General features: G+C 33.4%; 1 protein-coding gene across 5 annotated transcripts in view; it reads right to left on the bottom strand.

Moving 5' to 3' along the window:
• The window catches only part of LOC118187711 (protein madd-4-like), a 557,221-nt gene that overhangs the window by 318,325 nt on the left and 226,715 nt on the right, over window positions 1-12,181 (bottom strand). For all 5 annotated transcript variants that reach the window (XR_015042253.1, XR_015042254.1, XM_085821131.1 and 2 more), the window contains exon 2: window positions 4,373-4,462. Coding sequence is in view for 3 of the 5 variants with exons in the window: in XM_085821131.1 (XP_085677257.1) it covers window positions 4,373-4,462 (90 nt within the window). In the remaining 2 variants the exon portion in view is untranslated. The remainder of the gene's footprint in view (window positions 1-4,372; window positions 4,463-12,181) is intronic.

Here is a 12,181-nt window from a genome sequence, read left to right as displayed (position 1 = left end):
TGTACTATATATTAATCCAACATACATGCACGATTTCAAAACCCACATTGTTACTGCTATGGAACAATAAAGAAATTTGCGAATAACATATTTGCCAACCTTGAAGTATGAAAAACCGGAACGTTCTGGCGCGAAAACTAGGATTTTTGGGAAATGGTCCCGCTGCCCAATTACGCCATTTCAAAAAGCTCCGAACTGATTGAAATTTATTTTTAATGTGTTTCAGGTTATGGAACTACCTCTAACAAGAATCTGCTGAAAAATATATTTATATTTATTTAACTAACATTCTCTATTCGTAAAAAGCAAATTTAAAGTTAGTTAAATTTTAAATGAAATTGAATTACAAATAAATGATTAATTATTGCTGCGAGCTAATCTACAATATCATTTAAATTCTGAGAGCATATGTATATCACGTGAAAGTATCAAAATCTATGAATAAATATATAATTCCAATAAATTTTTTTAATCCTAAAAATTTATAAAAATGAATAAGTGAACAATTGTTGAGCAAGCAGGAGACAGACAGACTTATCAAGGGGAAGTTGCCTCCACCTAACTCTTTAATTACTCAATTCGTGTTTCGTCATCCATGTAGGCAAAGGTAAAAGAAAAATTCAAAAACCAAATGTAAAACCAAATGTGTGAATTACCAAAAAGAAATTTAACACTTCCGTAGGTGAAGAAGAAGGTTCTATTTTTAAAATTTTGAATCTATTCCTGCATTTAACAGATATTATGCTGATTCTTGCTGCCTTAGCACCTCCAACAGTCTACGGTAAATTAAGATTATTCAATCAAACAAAGTATTCTAAATTTACCAGGGGTAAGAGAATTGAATTTTCACAATTTAAGTTTCGTTAATTCAATAAACTTCATTCACTACTAGGAAACATTTTAAACAGCAGTTTTCCCTTAAAGTCTAAAAATTCAAAACATGAAAATTACATGATTTATGAAAAGACTCCAAGAAATATCAAGAGTCTCCTGCTTTCACCGAAAGCCTGGAAGCGATGAATTTATCATAAAAAGAATTTCATTCTCGTGTTGGCAGTTATGAAGCAATTACAAATCTCACATACTGAAAATGAGTTAGTAAAGTTTGATCAGTTTCCCTTTCAATCCATGCATTGCTTACGACTTCCTACCAATTCAGTTTCAAAAATAAGTTAATTGAAATTACTTCAGTCTTCTGAATAGCCCTTTACTTCACAAAAATAAACACTACATTTGCATAGAGGTCATTCAACACAGCAAATTAATACACATATTCACACACAGTTTCATTGCATAGTCAAACGACAAACCTTAAATTACTAAATCACAATTTATACACTCAGCGCTTCATTTTCAATCATTTGAAAAAGAGAGACAAGTCAAAGACACTCCTCCCCACACTCTTTTCTTGAAATTTGCTTAAGAGCTACTACATTGAAAACGATTACTAGGACTTAGAACTCCTTTTTTTAATCGACGACTTTCGAGTGTTCTCTGTTTAGCTAGAGCCGAAACCGGTTCGCTACATTTTAATCTTGAACAAAAAAAGTTGAAGATTCGTATACTCTTTCAGTCTCTTTTAATGCCTTTAGAGGTACAAACTGCATTTTAACTTTGATAGTTGCGATCAATATTGATAGAGAAAGGAGGAATTATACTGAAACAAGTATTTGCATAGAGAGAATTTTTTACTGCATTTTAGCGGCTTAGCAAAATGATTCTTTTCGTTTAAAGTAGTGCGTTTATTCGACCTGGAACACGAAAAAATCTCCATCTATTTAAAATATAATCATAATACGAAATAATCTCATAACAAATAATAAATAATTTCATAGAGTGTAAATTTATATATATCAGCAAGGGGGCAGGGTGTATGGAGTTCATTTATATAATAAAGATTTCTGGTGAGAAAGATTTAAACACAAACATATCAGATTAAAGTCAAACATTTCTGCAATATCGTAATGCTGCCATTCAATATTTACCTGGTTAGCTCAAGTTAATTGATGAGTCCATGAGTAAGTTATCCTACGTGTTTTTCAAAGTATAAATTGGGAATTATGAAGCGCGGTAAAACTCCAATTCAAAATACAAAATAGGAAGTATAAATGATGCTAAACCCAAAATATCTGAACTAACGGTAGTACTTTTCAAAATACAAAGTAGGAATTATAAAAGGTAGTAAAATCCCGAATATCAGAATTAAATGGACTACAGTCCACCGGTGCGTTTCCCTTTTTCCAATCTTATTATACTAGAAGATTTGCTCTTCTCGACCAAGGTCATCCAGCATGGTGACATCAACGTCCATGACTCGTACGTCTAACGAACAGACAAGATACGTCACTGTCTTGAACGTCAGAAAGAGAAAGGTTTGACCCTGCATAACTTGAGAGCATAAACTTGTCTGTCCTCTGACTTTGCTTTTTTCTGTATCTAAGGCATATATTTAGTGTAATGCAAGAAAGAAATTTTTCCCCTTCATTTATCGTAGTGTTTTGTAAATTTATAACACGGAATGATTTTGGAAATAAATGTGGCGTCTACTTAATGAGCATAAAAGCTGAAAGTCTAATTGGAGATGCTACAGCTGATTTCGTGGAGAACAGTCCAAAACCCTCGGCTTAAATACTTTCAATACTCATTTGCATTCTGGTGAGAAAACAAAAAAAGAGAAGTTATAATTAAGGTCATAATAACTGATTAATTAAAATAATAATAAACCTAAAATTAAAAATTTTTTAATAGCAAACTCTTTTTTGAGGTATTAGATAATACCCTGAACTTTCCAGATTTATATTTCTCTTCCCCGCCTTCAATAAATCTTATTTATTTTTCCTTCCATGTATCAAACTCATGTGCTGTTCAATGCCATTGTATTGTGTAGGGCGTAAGGGTTCATAATAAATTGAATGCACACAAAACCGATTATAGCTTGAGAGAAATTATTTTTACCTAAAGAAACAATTTATAGTTCTGGAACTTTCCATATAACTTCACAATATCTTAGAGTACAGTTAGAAGTTACACTTCAAACTACGAACGTTAAACACAACACAATGCAAAACTCATTCAAACAGCGAAGCTATTTCAGTATAGCCTAACACGGAGCTATTTCAATACTCCGAACTCACGCTGGCCTAAAAAAGTCAGAAAAACTGATGCCCGGTCTTATACAGTTTTCTCCCGGCCGCAAGAAATTTCTAGTATCGTCTACTTCTACTTCTCCTTCTCCAAATTACTGGAAGGCACATGAAAGGCGGAAACGGTTCTAGTAACATGTAGAGATCAATTATAGTTATTTATATACTGTACCAATTACAGAAACCGGACAAAAATGTTGCCGAATATCGCCAAAACTTGCCACCTTGGCGATATCTCGCCAATTCAGTGAGATGGCCACTTACTTCAATGTTGAATAGACTTGCCCATTTAACCTTATTTTTTTTGGCACAGCTTCGTCTCTTTCAAGCATTTATGAAATGCTACTACCTGGTACATTTCATAAATGCTACCAAAACAATTGATATTACAGTTTCACATATAACGTTCGTAATAATTGTATTGCTGGGAAATGCAAATAATTCTTCTTCAATATATGTTAAAATAAGCGCTTTCTTGCTTCACTAATCCTTGAGAGTTTAAAGTAACCTCTCCTGCAGAATTATCAGGTGGTAATTACAAAATGCTTTTGTGGTATACAAAATGCTTTTGTGGTATCAAAACTTTGCAGAAAACCAAATGTTTTTCTTGCTATTTTGTCAAGGAAACTGTGTTCGGGCAGAGAAATGCCCCAACAATGCAAATAAAACTGCTGAGCAGTTAATGCGTATATAGAAGGAAATTAATTATCATACAGACCTATCTTGAATCTTCGAAGAAGTACATATACAGAATGCCTGACTCTCAATTTTAGTGTTACCTGACGATTTTCCAAATGAATCCGTTTAAGAACTTAGATTTTCAAATATACACAGAAATAAAATTCCAAAATGTGTGTCTTGGAACAAAAAAATTATCGCAAATTTCCGATTTTCTGTATTTCTTAAAGTTTTACATTTTGTAATGACTCGCAATACTTCGGCTTAGTCAACGTTTCAAATCTAGGCATATATGTTGATAGCCGGTGAAAGTTTCTGTTATCATTTGTTATATTTGCTAACCAATTCAATTTCTGTAACATGTAACACTTAATAATTTTCTACAACATATAACACATAATCCAAAGTAAAATGTTTAGTTGAGTACTGATATTAAAATCACGTTACGTTTTCAAAGACACATAAAAATAAACTGCATTTTAAACTACAAAGAACTCGCAAAATAAATATTTAATGCCCTTTTTCTTCTTTATAGAATTAGTGTTACAAACCTCTTTGCCAAGATGGTCATCTTCGGTGAATGGTTCTTCAACATCAACAGGCACTGCTGTACTCGACCAGCACTGCGGGAAAATCGCGATCTAGAAAAGAAAAATTGATTCTTAAGTACAAAATCATTGTTCTGTGTAAATTTCAATATTATAAAACATAATTTTATTTATAACATGAAAATAAAGTAATCCCTTTATGAGTTAAGAAATACAATAACTACGTAGGGGGAAATAAACAAAATATAATTGAAAACGCTAAATTTTGTACCAATATTTTATTACCAGGTAGTAGTTTATTTTTGTCCTTAGTTCAAGGAGTGCAATTCAATTTGAAAGGCTGTTTTTCAAAATTAATAAGATAAAAAATAATTTCAACTTATTTTGCTGCATAAGTTCAACTAAACAATTATTAACAAGAATATCAGTGCAATATATGGTGACTGCGTAATAAGCGACAGAAATTCTGAACCGGAAACTACAACCTAGTTGGGAAGCTCTCTTCTTAGAAGGTTTTTAGAACCTCGAACGAGTTACGTCCTGCAAACCCTGATCATACCATTGTACATCAACACCTACATTGTTACAATATTTGCTAATGTTAATATTTTCTTGGAACGTATACGTGGCACTAATGTGCAACGATGTCTTAGTGATCATAAATTTGTAACGATATTTTTGATTAAGGTTACTGATCTGCTGGGCACACCTGGCTGTAGCGGTAGCTAGTGTAGTAGAGTCTTTTCACTGATCAGGTATTATTCCGTTTGGAAATTTCAGATTTACCTTAGGTCGGAAACCTGTTTCAGTGGTGTTACTGTTACTGCAAACCCTGATGGAAAAAATATTCCTATCGTAACTATTAAAGACTAGCAGAGAATTAATGATAGTATATTTTAGATTTACAAAAGAACTTTTTATCTTAATTAAAAAAAATAAATATACACAATACTCCCTCAGGGACAAAGCCAGTTTGGACTAAAAATCGCAATATTAATTGGATGACCCAATTGCAGAATTTCTGTGATATTTCAATCCATGGGTTGGTAAAAACAATACGTAGATAATATTCATCTGATATCAGGAACACGTATCAGGAAATGATATCTGCACCACGTTTTGCACTTGCTATTGGAGAAATTTTCAGACAACTTTTCGCAAATACTATGCGGATCTTCAGAATGCCTCTTACGCCTAGATTTAGCGACCAGCTCCATAACAAGCTTCTTCTGTCAAGCTTCTTGCACACTCATTTTATTAAATATCAATCAGTAGACAAGCTATTTTCAGTTATTTTTGTGCATTAATTCCTGATAAAATGACAAATTTTCAGTCAAATTTATCGGTTTTGCTTTCTGTATCAGTGATTGTGCTTTTTGAAACTTATTTGATCCACTGCATTATGTTTCAAAGTTTTTCAATCCGTAGTTTGGGAAATTTCCGATTCCTTAAATTAAACAATTATTACTCAATGTTGTAATTTTTCAGCACGATATGTCATAAGCATTTTACTTGCCCTACCTACATTTACTTTTGGAAAAAGAATTGGTGCAATGGTTCAGCAGTTTTTAAATAAAGTGGAATAAAACGCAACTTGGTAATAAATGTACGTAAAAGGCCCGTTGTACTCTAACACATGGTGTTTCACAAGGTATGTTGAATAACACTTCAATGGGTGTGTGGAGACGTTAGGTATATTTTTAGTAGCAGGAAAGATGAAAATTAGGAAACGCCTTCACCGGGAATCGAACCACGGACCTCTGGAATACCGGCCCAGCGTGCAGAACCACTACACCACGTTCTAGCTAAAACACGCTATAAAGGCTGGAGAAATACCTTATAGGTGGAACTAATGATCTGAAATCGTACAAGCATGTACATGGTCCAAAGGAAACTTATTTGCGGACCTTAGTTAGTTTCGAAGAATATTTTGGTTTCGCCGAAAATCTTACCGATATTCAATCGAAAAAAAGTGTTTTTCAGCCAACACGTTTTATCCGTGTAAACCCAAACCTTACAAACACTCAGAGAATACTCTATTGCCTTTAAAAGCAGTCCAAAACCATCTTCTACCATGTTGAGAGCATTAATTGCCAAATTTTAATGAACAGGTTCAGTGGCTGATGACAAAATGTGCATGAAGACTACATAAAAGTCAGTAAGGATGCCCGAAAACAATAATGCGGTCAAAAGAATAATGGAGAACCAGCCATTTACATCAACTTGATGTCAGTCCAGTCGCAATAGCCCGCGAAAATCTCGGAACTTTACCTTACCTTAAACAAAATTCATCAGGACAACCTGTCGGCCAAAGACATACGTTCACCAGCATCATGTGCAACAACTGTACAGATATCAGTTTTTCGGATGAGGCACACTTCTGGTTGGATGGTTATGTTAATCGTTGAGGCCAGAATTTGTCATTGTCAAGCCTCTTCATCCACAGAAGGTCCTTGTCTGGTGGGGCTTCTAAGCTGATGGCATTTTGAGTCCGTGTGATCTATCCAGAGAGTGAATTATCAACACTTTCTCAATTTCTTGAGATCAAGATCTTCCTTTTACCAACAACGAACACTGGATTCAAGACACATGGTTGCTCCTACACATTCAACAGCAGACGTCCTGGGCTTCTTCTGAACTCATGATGACAATCGTGTCATCGCAAGAGGTTTCCTAAATAGCTTTGGAGATAAACCTTTTCGGCGCTTCTGTAATAACTATAATAACTTCTAATTTTGGCTTATAACTAGACTTCTTTTTATGGGGCTACCTTAAAGAAACGTCCAAAAACCATAGAAAGATCTTTTTTGGGCGATCAAAAAAGATCGCCCAAAAACCATAGAAAAGAGATAACAAGTGTGATAAGGTTGATTCCAAAGGATCAGTTCAACAAATTTCGAGCATAATTCGTTTCTTTGGCTCTTCAGATGGCAAATATTCTAATAGACTTATCTTTTAATTTTCTTTTTCTCATGGATAAATCCTGAAAATTTGAAATAAAAATCCCTTTCCGTCAAAAGTTGCTCAACGTTTTCTTTTTCTGTACCCTGTGAAATACTCTGTATATCAGCGTTTCTCGACATTTTTATACTATAGCGAAACTTGCAAAACCTTTTTACTAAAGGAAAAGAATATCTACCTTTATGATACGTTTTTTCACATTATCGTGCGATGTCTTATTATGTCATTCACCAAATTATACTGTCATACCTTGTATATATCACTATGTAACGATCAAATGTAATCTCATAAAATGTCACTAGGAAAAAATTTCAAAATGTCACTTGGAAAAAATAATCCTTTTCAAATACTTTTTCCCTGATTCTAATCAATGTGTACTTTTTCAGCATATTAATTTCTGCTTAAAGACTGATTTCTATCCCATAAAATAGCTTTAAATATTGACATAATATTTCAGTTTCTTCCCCCAAAATTTTGACAAATTTGTTTCGGTTTCGTAATTAGTAAAATGGTTGATGACTACATAAAGATGCAACTAATAAATTAAAATCAAATTCCAAAGTTTCCGTTTCAATGGCTTTAAGAAACAACATCACGAAACATATCCTTGTAATGCACGAAACCTAAAAATTAGAATTAAATGTGTAAATTCGAAAAACATTGAATGAAAAATAACAATACTGTTGCATTAAAACTACACCCGTTAATTAAAATAATCAAAGCTCATATTTCAAAACTCATCACTGAGAATTTCTATGTATCACTATTAGTATAATTTAAGTTCTTTTTAATAAGTAACATTTTATTTTGAATCCTTTATTCTCCCTTTACTTACACAAAAATGTTCACACGTTTTCTTTATATATTTAATCCGACTTTTTCAATTCCTTTTAATAGTGTCATTTCACTTTCATTTATACACGTCTTTTATACGCCTTCAATTGTTTCAGATTTATACTAAAAATGGCGCTTCTATAATCTCTATTAATAAATAATGAAGAATCTATATGTATATTCCAAGCATTGAGGAAAGACGCCCTCACCTAGGGCCACAAAAGTTTCAAAGTGCGTAGTTTCTCACTCAAGCATGTGCAAATCGAAGCCAGAATTTCAAATTTGCTTTTGATTTATTTCATTTTGACAGTGAGCCCACCAGCGACCGAGCGGTAAAGTCGCTGAACACTGGTGGTTCGGTCCGAGGTTCGAATCCCGCGAACGGGCTGGCTGCATGGGCGTTTTCGTGGTTTTCCCCACGTGTAACGTGTATACGAGCCAGTTTCCCTTAGAAAGTCCTCCACGAAGGCATCCCTCCCCTTAGGCAGATAGCCCTCGAGGCTTTGCCATAATCACACATAAACACACATTTTGACAGTGAAATTAATGAATGATTAACAAACTCGGCAATTAAAAAGCAATATAATTTACTCAGAAAATTCAACGGTTTAAAAGACATAAATTGCCACTCCGCAGCGATTTGAAAGAAATGTGTTGCTACTGCTCGATATAACATATTTTTATCTTCCACGCGCCAAGTTGTTGCTATTTATCGAATACTAAGGTATTTAATTTTCCTTGCAAATGAAATCTATCTGCTACCGATTAATAAACTAAGTTACATAAAAGCAACAAACGCAGTTATTTACTTCTGTTACTTTTAATTACTAGCTGGAGCCGTGAAATCACATTAACTACACTATTAAAAGCGTTCCATATATTTTTTTATTTTTATGGAAGCTATTTTAGGAGACTGGTTGCCCTACCTGCTTGTCATCATGTATTTTCTTTTCACTCACGATGCTTTAGCACAAGACATTCAATTTTTCAAATAATTCTTTTACATATAATTACAATAAATTTCTGGTAATTTCCTAATCATGCTTCTTTACTCTGCATTTCGATATGTGTGAAACATGAATCTCACAGTCGTGTTATTTTTGTGTGTGTGTTTACATATGTGTATAACATCCCGATTATTTTTAAGGAAATTCTGCATTCGATCTGAAGATTTTCCCCTACAGTTTAAAGAGCTTCTGAGCTTTCCCCAAAGCTTGCAGCCAGAATTGCGGTAATTCGACGTCCATATCCTGATAAAGTGACTGGATCGCACATCGAAGACACGCGAACAACAGGTTAAGTCCGAAAACCAATTTCCTGGGTACTTCGAGTAACGGTCTGCCTCAATTTGTGCAATCCCGAGTGGCGGCAGGATAGTCGCGAAACATAACAAGAGAACGCGCACGCGCTGCTTTGAGTGATGATAGCGAACGGATAGTTAATTGCAACCGAGTTCCAAGGTGTCATTAATTAATTTTAAAGTAAAGGTTCTTGCGTTTATTACAACAATGTGCGGTGATGTTACTTAGCATCAACCGGCCGGAAGGGTCTAATGGTTTTAAGTGAGGTTCACAGTAGCTAGATGGTCGGTTGGACCCCAGTGGAAAAGAAATAAGTTGTCTTGAAGGAAGATGATGGATTTGAAGAATATGGCTCTAAAAGGAACATGGTTTAAATAGAACATTTGAAGAGAAACGTTGAATAGAATTATGGAAAGGTTTATTTTAATAAGTTGCATATTATGAGAAGGAGGCGTTGAGATAACTTCCCAGATGGAAAGACTCGGTAAAAGCATATGTATTCAAGAAATAAATTAAATTATTTCACTTGCTTGAGTGCCAGCTATACTAAGGTTAGGAAATATTTCTTCAAAAATTTTAAAAATGGCCCACTTCTATTTTGGGGAAGGGGATAAAAACAAGCTTCTTTAATCTTATTTCCATTCTTGTGAAAATTACATCTTAGCAATAGGATATAGTATCGTGATATCTGGCTTAACATAATTACTCGAAGCTTGTGACTTTACTTTAAAATGATAGTTTCAAATCTGTATAAACTCTGACATTTGAACTAAATACATTTTTTTCAAATCCCGATCTTCGAGGAAAAATCCTAGTGCACATTTATAATGACACATACATTTCAGCATAAGCAAACAGTGCAGTATGAGAATAAACTAATGTAATGTTAGAATCATATATACTAATAATTTACATTTCAAACAAATAAAATATATTTATATCAGTTGATGCGGGTAAAATAGATCACTTTTTCATTTACTAAAAAAACTGAGTTGAGCTATTTAGGCACTTAGCTGTAGCTTATTCAGTTTATAAGTAATTTTATCTTGATAACATTATCCCAGATTTAAAAAAAAAAATCTAATGTGAACACAACATGACTTCTTTGTACGCCCTGTTAAATCAAGCGCATTTTTTTTCATTGTTTTTTTTAAACTTATTTCGTCGAATTAATTTCATCAGAGATACAGCTGTCGTTCAAAACACATTCAGTTCTCACTTCGCAGCAAGGCAAAAATCATAAAAACTGAAAATATCTTCATTAAAAGTTGTCAAATACAGAAAAACCTAAAACACTAAATACGGTTAAAAAGTGTTGAAATTTTTTAGAATTTCTACGAGAAAACAAACAACGGACATGAAGACAAAATTTTCAGTGCATATAAATTTAAAGAAAGTTAACGTTTGCTCCCACTGGGCCATAAACTTCCGAAATTCACTATTTTACTAACAGTTGCAAATGTAAACGAACATAAAGAAAACACAATTCAATCACTTTCACTATTTTACTAAGAGTTTCAAATGTAAACGAACATAAGGAAAACATAATTCAAACACTTTTAAAGCGAAAAAATGCACAACTTATTTTCAACATATGAGAATGAAAAAACAGAGTTCGCCGAGCCGGGTAAGTGGATGGGTATGTATGTAATAATCCCAAGGAAAAGATCGAGCAGTGTTGATGAGTACGTAAATGCATATTGAGTAGAAAGCATTATGATTGCGTAATATGCTAACATGTTGAATTCGTAATATCTAGGAAACTTGGTAGTCGAAGCAGTTTTAATTCCATTGTTATTTGCAACTGACTTTCGTTGCCACAATCACTTGACACTCTAGTCGTACCTACTCACAGAACATTTACATTTTTGATATAATTGCGATAGCAAGCACAACAGCGAAATTACATCCTAGCACGGTACAGAGCGACACTGAAGTGCGCAGTTGTCCGATATGTAAGCACGCGAAGAGAAAAGTTTTGGTTTGAGTTAAAAGTTTCAGTTCCCAATTATTACGTCATCAGCGCTGCACAGGCCATGCAAAATGGACTGATCTAGAAATGACGCAATCCAGAAAGTTATTTCGATTTTTAGAACAGAGTGGAAAAATTAGAGAGTTTACTGTTAGTTTAAATTATAATTTTGATTCACACTTTTTTTTTTATCTTACATATATGTATATAAACGTTTGGTGCGGCCGATTTAAACAAAACAGAAAGGCACACAACTAGATATTATAACAGTCTCATATACACAATTTCAATGTATTTATTTATTATTTCTACAGCTACTGGTTTTTGAGTTATACAAGATACATACATACACAGTACGCATATATACGTAATGTCACGCAAAAATTCCCTTCTGAATCCATTTTAAATCGATTTTACAATCCGTTTTGGACAAAAGAAACCTTTATTCTGTCCGTACGTCCAGATTTCACGCAAAAGCATCGTTCAAATGGATTCGAGAGTGGTCAAAATAGATATTTTCATTGAAATATGAAATTGAGTTTTTACTTTCTTTACTTCATACACGGAAGTAAAAATAATTACAAAATTTTATATTCCGAATGATGATTTTTCTTTTAAAGAAACCATTGTTTTTTCTGAATAGTTTTTTCCTAAAAATTTCAAGAGTTAGCAATATTTAAGATAATGTACTTTCATAAAATATTGTATCTCTGAAATATTATCCTATACTAACATATGTGAAGA

This window comes from Stegodyphus dumicola, chromosome 7, assembly GCF_044657685.1.
Source record: "Stegodyphus dumicola isolate Sdum_Otavi_A_Nest chromosome 7, ASM4465768v1".
Taxonomy (NCBI): domain Eukaryota; kingdom Metazoa; phylum Arthropoda; class Arachnida; order Araneae; family Eresidae; genus Stegodyphus; species Stegodyphus dumicola.
Note: the sequence above shows the minus strand (reverse complement) of the source record. Positions and strands in the feature narration are given on the sequence as shown.